The 20,659-nt window shown below is 37.9% G+C and overlaps 1 protein-coding gene across 5 annotated transcripts in view; it reads right to left on the reverse strand.

Moving 5' to 3' along the window:
- Positions 1 to 20,659, reverse strand: part of DOCK3 (dedicator of cytokinesis 3) — a 675,444-nt gene that overhangs the window by 202,142 nt on the left and 452,643 nt on the right. For all 5 annotated transcript variants that reach the window (XM_073010128.1, XM_073010127.1, XM_073010126.1 and 2 more), the window contains exons 11-12: positions 16,396 to 16,456; positions 14,989 to 15,136 (exon numbers count right to left, since the gene is read on the reverse strand). In XM_073010128.1, coding sequence (XP_072866229.1) covers positions 14,989 to 15,136; positions 16,396 to 16,456 — 209 coding nt within the window. The remainder of the gene's footprint in view (positions 1 to 14,988; positions 15,137 to 16,395; positions 16,457 to 20,659) is intronic.

Genomic DNA, 20,659 nt, shown 5'->3' on the forward strand with positions numbered 1-20,659 from the left:
TACTCACTGCTCTTGTTAGAAAATAAACATTCTAACACCTCTGAAGTTCCTCCTCAATCCCGCACCCTTCTCTCTCAGGAACTCCTCAGAGGTAATCACTATCCTGAACTTTGTGGTTATCATTTGTTTTCCTCCATCACTTTCTGTTTTGAATCTACAATAAATATACTGTTTATATGTTATTAAATAGGCTATTATGCCTTTCTGAATAAGGTTCTTACAGCAGTTAACAGGAAATGTATTAAAAATTACATTGATTTATAAAAACATAAACTATTTCTTTTTTTTTTTTTTTTTTTTTTTTTGAGACGGAGTCTTGGTCTGTCGCCCGCGCTGGAGTGCGGTGGCCGGATCTCAGCTCACTGCAAACTCCGCCTCCCGGGTTTACGCCATTCTCCTGCCTCAGCCTCCCGAGTAGCTGGGACTACAGGCGCCCGCCACCTCGCCTGGCTAGTTTTTTGTATTTTTTAGTAGAGACGGGGTTTCACTGTGTTAGCCAGGATGGTCTCGATCTCCTGACCTCGTGATCCGCCCGTCTCGGCCTCCCAAAGTGCTGGGATTACAGGCTTGAGCCACCACGCCTGGCCACTATTTCTTATTTTACAATTTGTACACATTTACTTTAATAGTCGATTAAAACAAAGACAAATAGCCTGTATGTGAATATACATGTAATTACAGCAATTTAGCAGAAACATTTACTTTTACTTCTCCTTCCATGTTTCTGTAACACTGAGGGCTTCTCTGCCCACTCACCTTACTGGGAGAAGTAATAAATTCTCTTGTCAGTGCATCTAGAACGACATGTGTATGAACATCTCAGTTCTGCCTCTTCCCTCCTTTGGACTAACCTCCTTGCAGAGAGCACACAATCTCTCCACCACAAGGCTCCACATTGACAGTGATTTTAAAGGTCTTTCTAATTAAGTGTTCATGTTAATCACAAGTTGTAATGGGTTGAATGGTGGCCCCCACAAAGATATGTCCTTATTTTAATCCCCAGAACCTGTGAATGTTACCTTATTTGGAAAAAGAGTCTTTGCAGATGTAATTAAATTAAGGATTTTGAAATAAGGAGATTATTCTGGATTATCGGGGTGGGCCCTAAATCCAATGACAAATATTCTTATAGGACAAAGACAGAGGGAGATTTAAGATAAACAGAAGAGAAGACAATAATGTGAAAAAGCAGCAGACAGGAGTGATGTGGTCCCATTCAGGCATGTTGACAGCCAGAAGTTGGAAGAGGCAAACAATACGTTCTCCCCTACAACCTCAAGTGCGAGTACAATTGTGCTGACATAATGATTTTAGACTTCTAGCTTCCAAAACTGTGAGAATGAATTTCTGTTGTTTTAAGCCACCAAATTTGTGATAATTTGCTATAGAAGCCACAGAAAACTAACACACAAGTCCACATGGCTCATAAATCTAAACCATGATCTCAAATTCAAGTTTGTTGCTAACAAAGGTGGCACTTGTGGCTTTTTTTTTTTTTTTTTTTTTTCCTGATACAAGGTCTTGAACTGTCACCCAGGCTGGGGTACAGTGGCATGATCTCAGCTCACCGCAACCTCTGCTTCCTGGGTTCAAGTGATTCTCCTGCCTCAGCCTTGCAAGTAGCTGGGATTACAGGTGCCGGTCACCACACCTGGCTAATGTTTGTATTTTTAATAGAGATGGGGTTTTGCCATGTTAGCCAGGCTGGTCTTGAACTCTTGACCTCAAATGATCCACCAGTCTCAGCCTCCCAAAGTGCTGGGATTACAGGCATGAGACACCACGCCCGTTGGCACTTGTTTTTTCTTGAGACAAGGTCTCGTTCTATTGCCCAAGCTGAGTGCAGTGCCATAATCATGGCTCACTGCAGCCTTGATCTCCCAGGCTCAAGCAATCCTCTGACCTCAGCCTCCAAAAGAGCTAGGACTACAGGCATGCACCACTACGCCCGGCTAATTTCTTATTTTGTAGAGATGGGGATCTCACTATGTTGCCCAGGCTGGTCCTGAATTCCTGGATTCCAGTAATCCTCCTGTCCCCTTGGCTTCCCAAAGTACTGGTATTACAGGCAAAGGTGGCACTTTTGTCCACACTACTTACTACTTACATTAGATAGTTATATTTATGCTGTTCTACATTGTATGTCTATTTTTATCTATACTTGCTTTACATCTACGTTTTGATTTGTTTTGATCTCAGCCAGGGAGATCTATGATATCCATTAGGCAATGAATAACATTCTTAGTTTTCTTGAAATTGTTAAATAATTGAGAATGAGGGCAAATGGCAATGAATAACATAGTTTACTAACTTGAAATTGTTAAATAATTGAAAATGAAGGTTGACCTCTGTCAAATACTTTTTTGATATCAGGATGACTATGGTATTGTACCTTTGGATGACTGGTATGATGCAATGTACAATAATTGCACTGGGATCAGAGAGTAAAGGCTGTGCAATTTCTGCCTTATGAAAATTATAGAAGTTTTTTCTATGAACAATTTTTGTAAATGTTCCACAAGCAATGGAAAATATGTATTCTGTTTGTTGGACAAAAAAATGTGTTTACAGCTGGGAGGACAATATGGCCTGGAATACTCTACACCTGTTGCCCTGACATCAATACCACTCCCTTTGACTATCACAGTGTTCTGGTTTAGACTAAGTTATGCTCACCCTATTTAAAGGTAAGAGAGAAAGTGGTTAAAAGCATGGTCTATTAACCGGGTTGCTTAGGCACATTCCTTCCCACTCTGTACCTTGTTTCCTCATCTGTAAAAGAGAAAAAATAACAGCCCATGGTGAGTGCTCAATGATGCCTTTATTATCTGTTACATCAACTTTATCCAAATTCTCTCTGTACTTATTTCTGTGTTCATATCTGTCAAGAAGCAAGTAAAAATATCTTTTTACTATACTCTTGTCTTTGCTTTTTATTTCTAATAAATTGACTATAACTTTGAGTTAACATTATTATATGCTTTAAGGTCATGACAATTAGATCTTCACTATAAATTCCACCATGGACTGGAATGACTCTTCTATCCCTGTGAAGAAAAAAAGGGGCTTTCTGGAACAGTAAAGAGCTGGAGGCAGACTCTTCAAAGGTCCCCCAGTTCTGGCTCTGCTTTCTCTTCCTAGCTAAGAAGGCGGGTATGTTAAGGCTGAATTTGGTCAGTGTTCCTTTAAACAGAAGTGCATGAACGGTCAGGAAAATTCCTCCAGAATGGGAGTGTGAACACTGAATTTAATGGGTAGCAAAGAGCAACCCTCTACTTTGCAGAGATCAGGCAATCAGGGGCTGGTCCTGCTAGGGATTCTGGGAATGAATGAGTGGTGATGTCACATGCTATGCTTGTGCCAATCCTGAAAGGCCACTTTGCTTGCCATGAGATCATGTGTTCTTCTTGCATGATAAAATAAGAAACTGAATTTAACCTTACAGTGGGCATATGTTCTCTTTCCATCAAACCCTGATACGCCTGACATGACACATCCATTTCATATCTTTCACCTTATATATTATTAATATTGTGACATTTGTTTTCATTCTGTTTGTATTTGATTATACTCAGCCTGTTTACTTTTAGTCTTTGTGAAACTCTTATTAATATCATATAGATGGATTTTGTTTGTTGACTATTTTAAGACCTTTTTTTTTTTTTTTTTACTATTTTGAGATTTTTTTTTTTTTTTTTTTTTTGAGACGGAGTCTTACTCTGTCTCTCAGGTTGGAGTGCAGTGGCATGATCTCAGCTCACTGCAATCTCTGCCTCCCAGGTTCGAGTGATTCTCTTGCTTCAGCCTCCTGAGTATCTGGGACTACAGGTATGCACCACCACGCCGAGCTAATTTTTGTATTTTTAGTAGAGATGGGGTTTCACCATGTTGGCCAGGCTGGTCTGGAACTCCTGACCTCAGGTGATTTGCCCGTCTCGGCCTCCCAAAGTGCTGGGATTACAGGCATGAGCCACTATGCCCGGCCAAGAATTTTTATCTTACATATTTTTTCATTTTATTTACCTTTACTGTTGTAACTGACAAGGATAGGCCTTTTCCTATGCTTTGCTCATGGCTTCTGATTTTTAAATGCTATTTTACAGCAGCTTTTGAACTATACGGTTTGCGTTCTTACCTGTACCTTTGTGGGGAATAATTATACGCCCTGCATTTGTTTCTATGAGGGGTTACCTCTAGATTAGCAATGTACAAATTTTTCCTATAGTTTGCCTCTAAAACAAAAAGAATGCCTAAATTTTAACTAATAGAAATATTAATGCTATTTTTGATCTAATGTATGCCTATATTATTGGTTAATAAGAGGTATGATAGTCCAACAGCAATAAAAACTAAATGCTGATCATAAAGAAGAATAACACTTTAAAAGTAACATGTTCTATAAAGCCTGTGATATGGTATCTATCCCTAGCATTTTTGGTTATTGTTGCTTTGTTTTGAATCATCACAGATTAAACAAAAAATTAATTTTGAAATAAAACTACAATTACTAGCATTATCTTATTCTTTCAAGAAATGTTATCAACTTGCTGGGTCACCTACTTAACCAGGGTGTGACCATATCCTCCCCATAAAGCCTGACTGATTACACAGGGTTAGTATGAGGTTTCAAACTGTATATCCAGAAGGGCCCTGAAAGTACACAGAGTAATAAACAAATGTATACTGGCGTTATTATTAACACAGGTGACATTTTATGTGACCACTATGGAGTAATTAAGATATTACTGATGGAATTATGTAGGATGTGTAGTTTAAATGTAAAAGTGGAACTTACCAATAACTAACAGTCACTAGAAAAAAAAGACAAACCATTTTAGATGGCATGCAGCATGCCCATTATTTCAGTACACCTCATTTTCTGAACCTCCAGTTGTATAATTTATGTTTTTCATCTCTTTCTTATTTGATTCACTAGTTCATAGGGTTTCTCTTTTTCTGTCTCTTTAGATTGCCTTATTCTTTTCAGTCACCTGACAAAGCTGACTTAACAAAAGGTAACAAAGTTGACGGCAGCAGACCTTATTAAGACACTGTTTGTCCACTCTTTCACAATCTTTTTTTTTTTTTTTTGAGACGGAGTTTTGCTCTGTCGCCCGGGCTGGAGTGCAGTGGCAAGATCTCAGCTCACTGCAAGCTCTGCCTCCCGGGTTCAAGCCATTCTCCTGCCTCAGCCTCCTGAGTAGCTGGGACTACAGGTGCCCACCACCATGCCCAGCTAATTTTTTTTTGTATTTTTAGTAGAGATGGGGTTTCACCATGTTAGCCATGATGGTCTGGATCTCATGACCTCGTGATCTGCCCACCTCGGCCTCCCAAAGTGCTGGGATTATAGGCATAAGCCACTGCACCCGGCCCACAAAACAAGTCTTAGCAAATTCAAGAAGAATGAAATCTCAACTATTTTTTCTGACCATAACGGTATGAAACTAGACATCAATAACATGAGGAAAACTGAAAATTTCACAAATATGTGGCAACTGAACACTTTCTTGAACAACTAATGGGTCAAAGAAGGAAATTCAAAATATACCTTGAGATAAATGAAAATGAAAACAAAACCTATCAAGACTTATGGCATGCAGAAAAAGCAGTTCTCAGAGAAACATTTACAGCAATAAATGCCTACCTGCAGAAAAAAGATCTCAAATAATGTAATGTTATATCTCAAGGAACTGAAAAACAGCAAACTAAGCTCAAAGTTAACAAAAGGAAGAAAATAATGAAAGTTAGGGCAAAAATAAATGAAACAGAGACAAGAAAGACAACAGATAAACATAACTAATAGTTGGTTTCTTGAAAAGCTAAATGAAACTGATAAATCTTTTTTTTTTTTTTTGAGACGGAGTCTCGCTGTGTCGCCAGGCTGGAATGCAGTGGCACGATCTTGGCTCACTGCAATCTCTGCCTCCCGGGTTCAAGCCATTCTCCTGCCTCAGCCTCCCGAGTAGGTGGGATTACGGGCACGTGTTACCACACCTAGCTAATTTTTGTATTTTTAGTAGAGATGGGGTTTCACCATGTTGGCCAGGATAGTCCTGATCCCCTGATCTCATGATCCGCCCGTCTTAGCCTCCCAAAGTGCTGGGATTACAGGCGTGAGCCACTGCGCCCGGCTGACAAATCTTTAGTTGAATTAACCAAGAACAAAAAGAGAGAAGACTCGAATAAATAAAATTATAAATGAAAGAGTAAACATTACAGCTGATACTACAGAAGTACAAAGTTATCATAACAAACTTCTATGTACAAGCATGTTAAGAAATTAGATAATCTAAGAAAATGGATAAATTCCTAGAAACATACAACTTACCAAGATTGAATCATAAAGAATCAAAAAATATAAACAGATCAATAATAAGAATACAGAAGCAGTAATAAAATCTCCCAACAAAGAAATGCCCAGGACCAAAAGGCTTCATGGGTGAAGTCTACTAAACATTTGAAAAATAATTAACGTCAACCCTTCTCAAACTCCTCCCAAAAAAAAAAAAAATGAAGAGGAGTGAGCATTTTCAAACCCATTTTACAATGCCAACATTATCCAGATACTAAAGTCAGATAAAAATACTATAGGTTGAGTAACCCTTATCTAAAATGCTTGGGACTAGAATTGTTTCGAATTTTTAATTTTTTCAGATGTTGGAATATCTGCATTATACTTACTGGTTGAACATTCCTAATCTGAAAATCTGAAACCCAATATGCTCCAATGAGCATTTTCTTTTGAGAATCATATTGGCCCTAAAAAAATTTCAGATTTTGGAGCATTTCAGATTTTAGATATTAAACCCATATAAAAAAAGAAAATTACAAGTCTGATGAACACAGATGCAAAATTTCTGAACACAGATGCAAAATTTCTCAACAAATACTAGCAAACCACATCCAATAGCACACTGAAAGGATCATACACCACAATCAAGTGAGATTTCATCCCTGGGATAGCAGGATGGTTAAACATACATGAATCAATAAATGTGACATACCACATTAAGAAAATGAAGGATAAAAATAATACGCCCATTTCTTTTTTTTTTTTAACTTTTATTTTAGGTTCAGGGGTAAATGTGAGGGTTTGCTATATAGGTAAACTCGTATCACAAGGGTTGGCTGTACAGATTATTACCCAGGTACTAGGTCTAGTATCCAATAGTTATTTTTTCTACTCATCTCCCTCCTCCTACCCTCATCCTCAGGTGGGCCCCGGTGTCTGTTGTTCCCCTCTTTGTGTCCATGTGTTCTTATCACTTAGCTCCCACATACAAGTGAGAACATGTGGTATTTGGTTTTCTGTCTCTGAGTTAGTTTGCTAAGATTGATGGCCTCCAGCTCCATCCATGTTCCTGCAAAGGACAGGATCTTGTTCTTTTTTATGGTTGCACAGTATTCCACGGTGTATATGTGGCACATTTTCTTTATGCAGCCTACCATTGATGGGCATTATGCTAATTACATGTCTTTGCTATTGTGAATAGTGCTACAATGAACATACATGTGCATGTGTCTTTATGACAGAAAAATTCATACTCCTTTGCATATACATAGAGTCATGGAATTGCTGGGTCAAACGGTAGTTCTGCTTTTAGGTTTCTGAGAAATCGACATACTGCTTTCCACAATGGTTGGACTAATTTATACTCACAACAACAGTGTATAAGTGTTCCTTTTTCTCTGCAACTTCACCAGCATCTGTTATTTTTTGACTTTTTAATGATAACCACTCTGAGTGGTGTGAGATGGTATCTCATTGTGGCTTTGATTTGCATTTCTCTAATGATCAGTGATGTTGAGCTCTTTTTCATATGCTTGTTGGCCACATGTATGTCTTCTTTTGAAGGTGTCTATACATGTCCTTTGCCCGGTTTTTAATGGCGTTCTTTTTCTTATAAATTTGTTTAAGTTCCTTATCAATGCTAGATACTGGACCTTTGTCAGATGCATAGTTTGCAAATATTTTCTCCTATTTCTGTAGGTTCTCTGTTTACTCTGTTGATAGTATCTTTTTTCATGCAGACTCTCCAGTTTAATTAGATCCCACTTGTCAATTTTCACATTTGTTGCAATGGCTTTTGTCATTTTGATCATGAAATCTTTGCCCATTCCTATGTCTAGAATGGTATTGCCTAGGTTGTCTACCAGGGTTTTTATAGTTTTGGGTTTCATGTTTAAGTCTTTAATCCTTCTTGAGTTGATTTTTGTATATGGTGTAAGGAAGGGGTCCAATTTCAATCTTATGCTTATTGCTAAAAAGTTATTCCAGTGCCATTTACTGAATAGGGAGTCCTTTCCCCATTGCTTGTTTTTGTCAGCTTTGTTGAAGATCAGATTGTTGTAGGCATGCTGCCTTATTTCTGGGCTCGGTATTCTGTTCTATTTGTCTATGTGTTTGTTCTTGTACCAGTACCATGCTGTTTTGGTTACTGTAGCCCTGTAGTATAGTTTGAAGTCAGGTAGCATGACACCTCCAGCTTTGTTCTTTTTGCTTAGGATTGCCTTAGTCATTTGGGCTCTTTATTGGTTCCATGTGAATTTTAAAATAGTTTTTTCTAGTTCTGTGAAGAATGCCACTAGTAGTTTGATAGGAATAGCATTGAGTGACCATTCCAACAGATGTAGAAAAAGTGTTTGACAAAATTTAACATCCTTTCATGATGAAAACTCTCAATAAATTAGATATATAAGAAATGTATATAATAAAGGCCATTTACAATGAGCCCACAGCTAATATCATATTCAATAGTGAAAAGCTAAAAGCCTTTTTTCTAGGATCAGAAACATGACAAAGATGTCCACTCTCATCACTTTTGTTCAACACAGTACTAGAAGTTCTAGCCAGAGCAACCAGGCAAGAAAAAATAAGACACATCCAGACTGGAAGTGAAGAAGTTAAACTGCCTCTGTTTGCAGATGACATGACCTTATATACATATAAAAAGTCTAAAGACTCAATCAAAAAACCGTTAGAATAAACAAATTTGGTAAAGTATCAGGAGATAAAATCAACATAAAAAATCAGCAATATTTCTATATACTAATGACAAGCTCTCCAAAAAAGTTAAGAAAACAATGTCATTTACGATAGCATCAAAAAATGTAATATTTAGGAATAATTTAACCAAGAAAGTGAATGATCTATTTACTGAAAACTATAAAACACTGATGAAAGAAATTGAAGAAGACACAAATAAATGAAAAAATATCCAGTGTTCATAGATTGGAAGAATTAATATTTTCAAAATGTCCATATACTACCCAAAGTGATCTACAGATTCAAGGCAGCCTGTATCAATATTCCAATGACATTTTTCACAGGAACAGAAAGGAACAATCCTGAAATTTGTATGGAACCACAGAAGTCTCTGAATAGCCAAAGCAATCTTGTGAAATAAGGACAAAGCTAGGGGCATCACACTCCCTGATTTCAAATAATGTTGTAAAGTTACAGTAATCAAAATAATATGGTAATGGCATAAAAACAGACACACAAACCAGTGGAACAGAATACAGATCCTGGAAATAAACTCAGTGAACAGTCTTTAACAAGCGCACCAAGAATACACATTGGGGAAAGGACAGTTTTCAATAAGTGGTGCTGGGAAAACTGGATATCCACATATAAAAGGATGAAATTGGATCTTATCTGACATAAAACACAAAAACTAACTCGAAAGATATTAAATACTTAAATATAAGACCTAAAAGTGTAAAACTCCTAGGAGAAAACAGAAATAAAAGCTCCTTGACATTGGGTCTTAGCAGTGATTTTCTGAGATACGACATGAAATACACAGGCAAGCCAAAATAAATAAATGGAACTATATAAAACTAAAAAGCTTCTTCACAGCAAAGGAAACAATCAACAAAACGAAAAAGCAATCTATGGAATGAGAAGAAATATTTGCAAACCATGTAACTGATAGGGGATTAATATCTAAAACTATATAAAGAACTCATATAACTGAATTCCATAAAAACAAATAACTCAATTACTAAACAGGCAAAAAGGCCTGAAAGACATTTTCCCAAAGAAGACACAAAAATGGCCAACAGGCATATGAAAAGGTACTCAATATCACTAACCATCAGGAAAATGCAAATCAAAAAGAAAATGAGATATCACCTAACATCTCTTAGGATGGTTGTAATCACAAAACAAGAGATAACAAGTGATGACAAGAGTGTGAAGACAAGAGAACTCTTGAACACTGTTGATGGAAATGTAAATTGGTATAGCCATTATGGTATGGCAGTTCCTCAAAAAATTAAAAATAGAACAACTATTTGATCCAGCAATCACACTTTTGGTATATCCCAAAGAAAAAGAAATCAGTATCTTGAATAGATATCTGCACTCCCAGGTTTACTGCAGTATTATATACACTAGCCATGATATGGAAACAAGCAGCCATCAACAGATGAATAATAAAGAATATATATAGGCTGGGCATGGTAACTCACGCCTATAATTCCAGCACTTTGGGAGGCTGAATATGAGGTCAGGAGATCAAGACCATCCTGGCCAACATGGTGAAACCCCATCTCTACTAAAAATACAAAAATTAGCCGGGCATGGCAGTGAGTGCCTGTGGTTCCAGCTAGCTACTCGGGAGGCTGAGGGAGGAATATGGCTTGAACCCAGGAAGCGGAGGTTGCAGTGAGGCGAGATCGCGCCACTGCACTCTGCACTCCAGCCTCGGCGATAGAGCGAGACTCCACATCAAAAAAAAAAAAAAAAACAAAGGCTCCTAAACAAGTACTCTTAGGACAGTTTCGTGGGTAAGGTGATTATGAAGCAAAGGACCCAAAGACAGTATTCTCAAACAATGCCTGAATAGGCCTAGTGTCTATCCCAAATATGAGGAGCAGTTCCCTTCCAGTCATCACTCACAGAAGAGGCTGCCACCTCATATTGCTTTAATTAAAAGAAGTTTATTTCTTCACATTTTTAATTTTTGTGGGTACATAGTAGGTGAATGTCACTTGATGTTTCCAGTCTCATAAAGCCTTTCATGATATGGGGCATTCTCTGAATCTCTTTTTTTTTTTTTTTTGAGATGGAGTTTTGCTCTATCGCCCAGGCTGGAGTGCAGTGGCACCATCTCAGTTCACTGCAAGTTCTGCCTCCTGGGTTCACGCCATTCTTCTGCCCAGCCTCCTGAGTAGCTGGGACTACAGGTGCCCGCCACCGCACCTGGCTAATTTTTTGTGTTTTTAGTAGAGACGGGGTTTCACGGTGTTAGCCAGGATGGTCTCGATCTCCTAACCTCGTGATCCACTTGCCTCAGCCTCCCAAAATGCTGGGATTATAGGCGTGAGCCACCACGCCCGGCCTGAATCTCTTTATTTTGAACATCGCAGCACTATTTGGGTAAATTATGCTAACCTGAAATTACCTCAATCAATGGGAGTTTTTAGATGCTTATGAAGGTTATCTGGCAGAATTGGTTGACTTTTTTTTTAAAAAAAGAGCAAAGCTACATAGAATTAGTAATTATGGTTGGGGTATGATCACCAAATTGAAGTGTTAAATGCGATTGTAAAAATCACCATAAAAGTAGCATAGTAAGTGGCGGTATCATCTTGTGCCTCAAGATGAATTTCCAGTGTGAAAGCGTCATGAAAGTGTCAAAGAATGATGCATCAAAGCCAATCTGATGGGAGTAAAAATAATGTGCCTCGGAAAACTGTGTCAGATAATTCAGAAAGTGGTTTAAGTGAAGACAAAGACCTGATGACATGGCTGCATATGAATAATTTAAATAAATTTTTTCATAAAATTTGAGAGTCAAGAATAAGCAATATATCTCAATTTTATATAATATGTGATTTTATATGTGTATTACATAATTTGTAATACATATTTTAAAATATAAAATATATTGTAACCCAAATTAAAAATTTAATGTTCAAAACATGTATTTATCTGTTTCATTAAGGTTGGCCTAAATACGTTTATTTGGACATTTTTCATTGTAAAATTGGACAGCGATCATCACATATTCAAAGCCATCTTGTATTTGGTTACATGCATTATTTACGGACACCCACCTCCTCCAATGTGAGCTTTAGCTCCTGGTTTTTGGGTTCTAAGTACAGCATGCCCTGTGCCTGCTTGTGACCCCTTGTCCTTCTGGTCAAGAAAACTATGGTATCTGTATCAGACTGAAATGTACATATGGTTATTTATTTGTGAGTTTTAAGGCTTTTGACTTATTAGGAAGTGACCTAGTTTTCATGCCTCAGCTTCTTATTGCAATTTTCTTAAAAGGATGTAGTACCTTCCCATACACACGTGAAAACAACATTATATAGCAGAGTAGTGGCCTTGGCAGAGACAGACAGGAGTTTCTATTTTCTCTGGTTAAGGCTGACTATGAACAATGAAAGAAATGATGAGAATGTGAACAACTAATCAGATATTTGCTAACTCATTCATTAAAACTGTATAAGAGGTTTTCATCTTTGTAAAGTCCTGTCCTAGCAAAGGCTAAAGCACTATCAACTGCAATTAGTAAACTCTTTAAGCTTCCAATTCAATCTAACCCACAAAAATGTTGCCTGAAACTTACTGGAAAATAATGCTTCTCCTGGGGGCTAGATTTACTGTGCTGATGTGGATTAAAATGACTAATCCTAGAATAATTCTATACTGCACACAAAATCAATTTCACAAACATGCATTTGATAGTCCGTTTGAAAGTCTGTTAATATTTTCAAGTGGAAAAATTATTGAACATTTTTACTCTATTAATCCTTCAAAAGAAAATTTGAAAAAAAAAATCTTCTCTATAAACATATTTTTCTTCAGCTTTTTAGAACTAGTATACTAGGCCGGGCGCGGTGGCTCAAGCCTGTAATCCCAGCACTTTGGGAGGCCGAGACGGGCGGATCACGAGGTCAAGAGATCGAGACCATCCTGGTTAACACGGTGAAACCCCGTCTCTACTAAAAAAAAAAAAAAATACAAAAAACTAGCCGGGCGAGGTGGCGGGCACCTGTAGTCCCAGCTACTCGGGAGGCTGAGGCCGGAGAATGGCGTGAACCCGGGAGGCGGAGCTTGCAGTGAGCTGAGATCCGGCCACTGCACTCCAGCCTGGGCGACAGAGCTACACTCCGCCTCAAAAAAAAAAAAAAAAAAAAAAAAGAACTAGTATACTAGACACAGCCCACCCGTAAGAAGGAGCTAAGAAAAATATATACGTGAATCCTGTTTCTCGCAGAAAGCTGTTGCTTTAGAAGCAATTAGGCCAACTGAGCCTGACAGCATGATTTCAGGAGGAATGCTGTGCAAGCTCCTATCTGCAATGAAAATTTGCACCGAAACAAGGAAGGGATAATACATGCAAAGAGATAACAATTCTGGAGTGCTCTCTATAAATCCGTTGCCCTTGGAAGGAATACAGTGGAGTAAGATGATAATGATGATTTTGGATTTCTGTTTGGTCCTTTTCAAAGGGAGGAAGGCACATAAACTAGCAGGTTCCACCACCCATCAATGTGAGGATTTGGTAAATGGAGAAAGCCTGTGACTGACGCATGGAAGGAGGAGAAAACCAGCCAAAATTTTCTTTGTAAGTTATGATTCCAAAGGAAGATTCCTCATCTCATAAAGTATACAACTCTGAATAGAACAAAGCTGAAGGGAAAATAGGTAATGAGGAGATTGGGATTTTATTTTGAAATTAATCAAATGTGGCTTAACAGATATTGTGAATTAAGCTTATTTCATGCCCAAGTCAGAAACAGCAACAGATACTACAGAAAAATCTCTATACAATATTATGGTGAAGATACATTAACATGGTGATTGGCAGTATTTGATTTAATTTGGACAAACAATACTGGGTTTAAACTGAAAGATGAGTTTTTAAAAATTCTCACAGTTTTAAATATACTTGCTTTAAAAACTTAATATAAGTCATCGGTGATCATTTTTTAGCACTACAATTTGTGTCTAACTCTACATGAGCAAAGAAGAAGTATATGACTGAATTCTGTACTTCTTTTCATTATTGTGTTTTTCCTATTGTTTCACAAGTTAGAAGGAGATGGACTGCTTATCTAAGACAATATCCCTTGGTTGAAGACGACTAAAAATAATGCCATGCCTGGTTAGATATGACTTATCGATCTCCAGTGGCACAATAATATATTGGTTCCTCAGAAAAACTGGCTATCTTTCAAAGATAGAGAAACCCAACTCATGATCATTCTTTTAAACAATCTTGATCATTAGCCAGCTCAGTTATAATAACTGATGGGCAAGCATTAGACACATAAGACTCTCATAGCCAAGACACATGGGAAGTATATTGTTAGCTTTTCGGCAAATATATAAGATTGGTTAATTCTGGAGAAAAAAGAAAATGTGTACTACATTGTCGCTTTAGGACAGAAGGTCCCAAACGAAGCTGTTTCAGAATTACCTGGGAAGCTTATTAAAAACAATGCTGCCTGGGTCCCACCCCAAATCTTAGATCAATCTTCTGCATTTTCAAAAAGCTCCCTTTCCTACATCCTGGTGATTCTATGTCCACAAGGTGTTTTTTTTTTTTTTCTTTTTTCTTTCTTTTTTTTTTTAGTTCTTCTTCTCTGAAACAGAGTCTCAGTCTGTCACCCAGGCTTGAGTGCAGTGGTACAATCTCAGCTCACTGCAACCTCTGCCTCCCGGGTTCAAGCGATTCTCCTGCCTCAGCCTCCTGAGTAGCTGGGACTACAGGCGCATGCCACTATGCCCGGCTAATTTTTTGCATTTTTAGTAGGGATGAGGTTTCACCATGTTAGCCAGAGTGGTCTTGATCTCCTAACCTTGTGATCCGCCCACCTCAGCCTCCCAAAGTGTTGGGAATACAGATGTGAGCCACTGTGTGGTCCGTGTCCTCAAGGTTTCAGCACTGCTGCTCTCAAGGATAGTGGTGGGATGTCTTATGCTACAAATCATTAATATTCCTGATGTCCATTACTCACGTGTAAACCTTAAGAACAAAATCCTTTTCTTCCTTTACTTCTGTGAGTGACTGTAGGGCATCCAAGATGCTTAGGACCGCACAGCCATATGGTCGCCTGTAGTGCAGGTGAGGAGGACCTTTCTTTGAGTCGTTCAGGAGCATCCGGCCTTGGGCACAGCAGAAAACACCAGTCAGATTGAGAAAAGCATGCTCCTCTCCAGTATTGCCTAATTGTCATCCAAGGATGCCTGAGTTACAGGCACCTAGGAAATCCTCTAAGTTGGAAGACTATAGGGCTGAAGGGAGTCATCCAAGGATATTTATGTGTAAGAAGACCAAAGAGGCCTCTGGCCAAAGCTCTTCCCTGTACTACATTCAATCAATCATTCTTATCTAACTCTAAATCAATATCAACAGTTCATTTATTAATCACATGAGAATAAAAGTGATTTTATGAATTTCTTAGAAAAACCAATGTGCTAATAATAGATTTACACTTCTCAGGTACGTTATAGGTACAAAGTTTAGTATTTTAGCTGCCAGGTATAAGCTACATATGTACAGACAAGGAGGATACTGTGTTCTTTCAACCAAATTCCGCTGTTCAACATCATCCTGAACAACTGTGGGATTGAGAGTAGACTTAAAAAGTGGATGAATATTTACTTTTCCAGCTTACCAAAGCTGTGCCTACAGCAGCAAGAAGAGTTGCATATGCTGGAACCTTAACAAACACTTTAAGTACAGCAAAATAGCTGTTTTGCTGGCAAGAGATTAAAAAATATTCTTTGATAAAAATGTACATGATAGGCCAGAACTCAAACCTATGAAGGAGGACTTGGTTCGCCAGAGGCCAAAAAGTTATATCATAAACTTGAAATAAGTCTGAGCAAACCAACCACAGAACAGTAGTAAAAATCACTTTTTCATCTTGGGTGGGGTAGAAGTGAAATACCATCCATTGTTGGGAGTGATGACAATAACTCTAATTTTGTGGAGAGAACCACAGATACATAATTTAAAACACAACCAATAGGTGCTGAATGGCATTTGCTGTGAAGTTGGTACCTCTGGAAAACTGCTATAAGATCTCTGAGGGAAAGGGTAGGTACAGAGGCAGGGCACTGTGTTAGAAATGTCTATAAGCAGACCATTTTAAATAAAAACTTTGGGTCTAAAAACAGATAGGGAGCAGGTTTTAAGTGATTAAAAACCACAAACAAAACCCACTCCCCCAAATCCATTTATATCAAACCAAGCTACCACAGCAGTTGAGCTTAGGTATAGCTTCAATACAAGCTGGACTCTAATCCTGAGATCTGAAATTACAAGTAAGATCAAGGGAGAAAACAAAGCTCATGCACAAGACATACTTGTTTCAAGATGGGCCAGTCTTAGTCATGTGAATGGGTAAGGTGAACAGTACCTATTCGGATCACATGGGCAACAATATACAAATCTCTCTTCATATCTTTGCTGCTCAGATCCTAAGAGAAAAAAATAAGTAAACTCAGGCAAGGAACACACAGAAAATAATTAAAAATTCATTTTGAATCTCTAATCATTTGCTTTTACTGTATGTTACAGGTAGGGGAAGGGAAATTATAGCACATAGCACTTTAATAGTTTATAAGAGGCCTGGAGTAAAAGTCTGGATATCTTACAGGCCTTTGGAAGTTTACTTTATTGATAACATTTTTCTAGCTCTCATTTAAACCACTTAACAAATAAAAAGTCTATAAAAGTTCTCACATTAGAAATCTTCATGATATTGCATATTCCATGTTTACTCTAACATCATATAAAAACATTCCGTAACAGAAGGAATAAATGTTCAGCACAGAAAAAAATGGGAAACCACCAAAAAGCTCTTCAATAACTAAAATTCTGTAAGTTTGTTCTCCACTAATTTTACATTGATTCCTCTGTCCACAGATGATTATTACACACAAAGTATGTCCCACTTAAAAGAGATTAATTTATCAGTGAAACCTCAATAATTTGATTTCCATTTCTAAATTCTGATATTTATCATTTGTACTAAATTATAGTTGAAAATAATCTTAGTGAAAAAAATTAAGTTTCCTTTAAACAGATACAATCCAGAATCAAAACTAATTTCCAAACAAAAGGGTTATGAAAATCATTCCTTTCTCTTTCTTTCTTCCTTTTCATTAAAAAACAAGGTGTTGTACAAAGATACTTAGACTCCCACAAAATAATAATGGGAGATTTTAACACCCCACTGTCAACATTAAACAGATCAACGAGACAGAAGGTTAACAAGAATATCCAGGAATTGAACTCAGCTCTGCACCAAGGTGACCAAATAGACATCTACAGAACTCTCGACCCCAAATCAACAGAAAATACATTCTTCTCAGTACCACATCACACTTATACCAAAATTGACCACATAGTTGGAAGTAAAGCACTCCTCAGCAAATGTAAAAGAACAGTAATTATAATAAACTGTCTCTCAGACCACAGTGCAATCAAACTAGAACTCAGGATTAAGACACTCACTCAAAACCACTCAACTACATGGAAACTGAACAACCTGCTCCTGAATGACTACAGGGTAAATAACGAAATGAAGGCAGAAATAAAGATGTTATTTGAAACCAACAAGAACAAAGACAATACATACCAGAATCTCTGGGACACATTTAAAGCAGTGTGTAGAGGGAAATTTATAGCACTAAATGCCCACAAGAGAAAGCAGGAAAGATCTAAAATTGACACCCTACCATCACGATTAAAAGAACTAGAGAAACAAGAGCAAATGCATACAAAAGCTAGCAGAAGGCAAGAAATAACTGAGATCAGAGCAGAACTGAGGGAGATAGAGACACAAAAAAACCCTTCAAAAAGATCAATGAATCCAGGAGCTGGTTTTCTGAAAAGATCAATGAAATTGATAGACCACTAGCAAGACTAATAAAGAAGAAAAGAGAGAACAATCAAATAGATGCAATAAAAAATGATAAAGGGGGTATCACCACCGATCCCACAGAAATATAAACTACCATCAGAGAATACTATAAACACCTCTATGCAAATAAACTAGAAAATCTAGAAGAAATGGATAAATTCCTGGACACATATACCCTGCCAAGACTAAACCGGGAGGAAGTTGAATCTCTGAATAGATCAGTAACAGGTTCTGAAATTGAGGCAATAATTAATAGCCTACCAATCAAAAAAAGTCCAGGACCAGATGGATTCACAGCCAAATTCTACCAGAGGGACAAGGAGGAGCTGGTACCATTCCTTCTGAAACTATTCCAATCAACAGAAAAAGAGGGAATCCTCCCTAACTCATATTATGAGGCCAGCATCATCCTTATACCAAAGTCTGGCAGAGACACAACAAAAAGGAGAATGTTAGACCAATATCCCTGCTGAACATCGATGCAAAAATCCTCAATAAAATACTCGCAAACCAAATCCAGCAGCACATCAAAAAGCTTCTCCACCATGATCAAGTGGGCTTCATCCCTGGGATGCAAGGCGGGTTCAATATATGCAAATCAATAAATGTAATCCAGCATATAAACAGAACCAAAGACAAAAACCACATGATTATCTCAACAGATGCAGAAAAGGCCTTTGACAAAATTCAACAGCCCTTCATGCTAAAAACTCTCAATAGATTAGGTATTGATGGGAGGTGTCTCAAAATAATAACAGCTACTTATGACAAACCCACAGCCAATATCATACTGAAAGGACAAAAACTGGAAGCATTCCCTTTGAAAACTGGCACAAGACAGGGATGCCTTCTCTCACCACTCCTATTCAACATAGTGTTGGAAGTTCTGGCCAGGGCAATCATGCAAGAGAAACAAATAAAGTGTATTCAATTAGGAAAAGAGGAAGTCAAATTGTCCCTGTTTGCAGATGACATGATTGTATATTTAGAAAACCCCATCGTCTCAGCCCAAAATCTCCTTAAGCTGATAAGCAACTTCAGCAAAGTCTCAGGATACAAAAACAATGTGCAAAAATCACAAGCATTCTTATACACCAATAACAGACAAACAGAGAGCCAAATCATGAGTGAACTCCCATTCACAATTGTTTCAAAGAGAATAAAATAGCTAGGAATCCAACTTACAAGAGATATGAAGGACCTCTTCAAGGAGAACTACAAACCACTGCTCAACGACATAAAAGAGGACACAAACAAATGGAAGAACATTCCATGCTCATGGATAGGAAGAATCAATATCGTGAAAATGGTCATACTGCCCAAGGTAATTTATAGATTCAACGCCATCCCCATCAAGGTACCAATTACTTTCTTCACAGAATTGGAAAAAAACTACTTTAAAGTTCATATGAAACCAAAAAAGAGCCCGCATTGCCAAGAAAATCCTAAACAAAAAGAATAAAGCTGGAGGCATCACGCTACCTGACTGCAAACTATACTACAAGACTACAGTAACCAAAACAGCATGGTACTGGTACCAAAACAGAGATATAGGCCAATGGAACAGAACAGAGCCCACACATCTACAATTATGTGATATTTGACAAACCTGACAAAAACAAGCAATGGGGAAAGGATTCCCTATTTAATAAATGGTACTGGGAAAACTGGTTAGCCATATGTAGAAAGCTGAAACTGGATCCCTTCCTTATACCTTATAGAAAAACTGATTCAAGATGGATTAAAGACTTAAATGTTAGACCTAAGATGTTAGACCTAAGACAATAAAAACCCTAGAAGAAAACCTAGGCAATACCATTCAGGACATAGGCATGGGCAAGGACTTCATGACTAAAACACCAAAAGCAACGGCAACAAAAGCCAAAATTGACAAATGGGATCTAATTCAACTAAAGAGCTTCTGCATAGCAAAAGAAACTACCATCAGAGTGAACACGCAACCTACAGAATGGGAGAAAATTTTTGCAATCTACCCATCTGACAAAGGGCTAATATCCAGAATCTACAAAGAACTCAAATTTACAAGAAAAAATCAAACAACCCCATCAAAAAGTGGGCAAAGGATATGAACAGACACTTCTCAAAAGAAGACATTTATGCAGCCAACAGACATGTGAAAAAATGCTCATCATCACTGGCCATCAGAGAAATGAAAATCAAAACCACAATGAGATACCATCTTACACCAGTTAGAATGTCGATCATTAAAAAGTCAGGAAACAACAGGTGCTGGAGAGGATGTGGAGAAATAGGAATGCTTTTACACGGTTGGTGGGACTGTAAACTAGTTCAACCATTGTGGAAGAAGACACTGTGGCGATTCCTCCGGGATCTAGAACTAGAAATACCATTTGACCCAGCCATCCCATTACTGGGTATATACCCAAAAGATTATAAATCATGCTACTGTAAACACACATTCACACGTGTGTTTACTGCGGCACTATTCACAATAGCAAAGACTTAGAACCAAACCAAATGTCCATCAATGATAGACTGGATTAAGAAAATGTAGCACATATACACCATGGAATACTATGCAGCCATAAAAAAGGATGAGTTCATGTCCTTTGTAGGGACATGGATGAAGCTGGAAACCATCATTCTGGGCAAACTATCACAAGGACAAAAAAACGAACACCGCATGTTCTCGCTCATAGGTGGGAATTGAACAATGAGAACACCTGGACACAGGGTGGGGAACATCACACACCGGGGCCTGTTGTGGGGTGGG

The sequence above is a fragment of the Chlorocebus sabaeus genome, chromosome 22 (assembly GCF_047675955.1).
Source record: "Chlorocebus sabaeus isolate Y175 chromosome 22, mChlSab1.0.hap1, whole genome shotgun sequence".
Taxonomy (NCBI): Eukaryota; Metazoa; Chordata; class Mammalia; order Primates; family Cercopithecidae; genus Chlorocebus; species Chlorocebus sabaeus.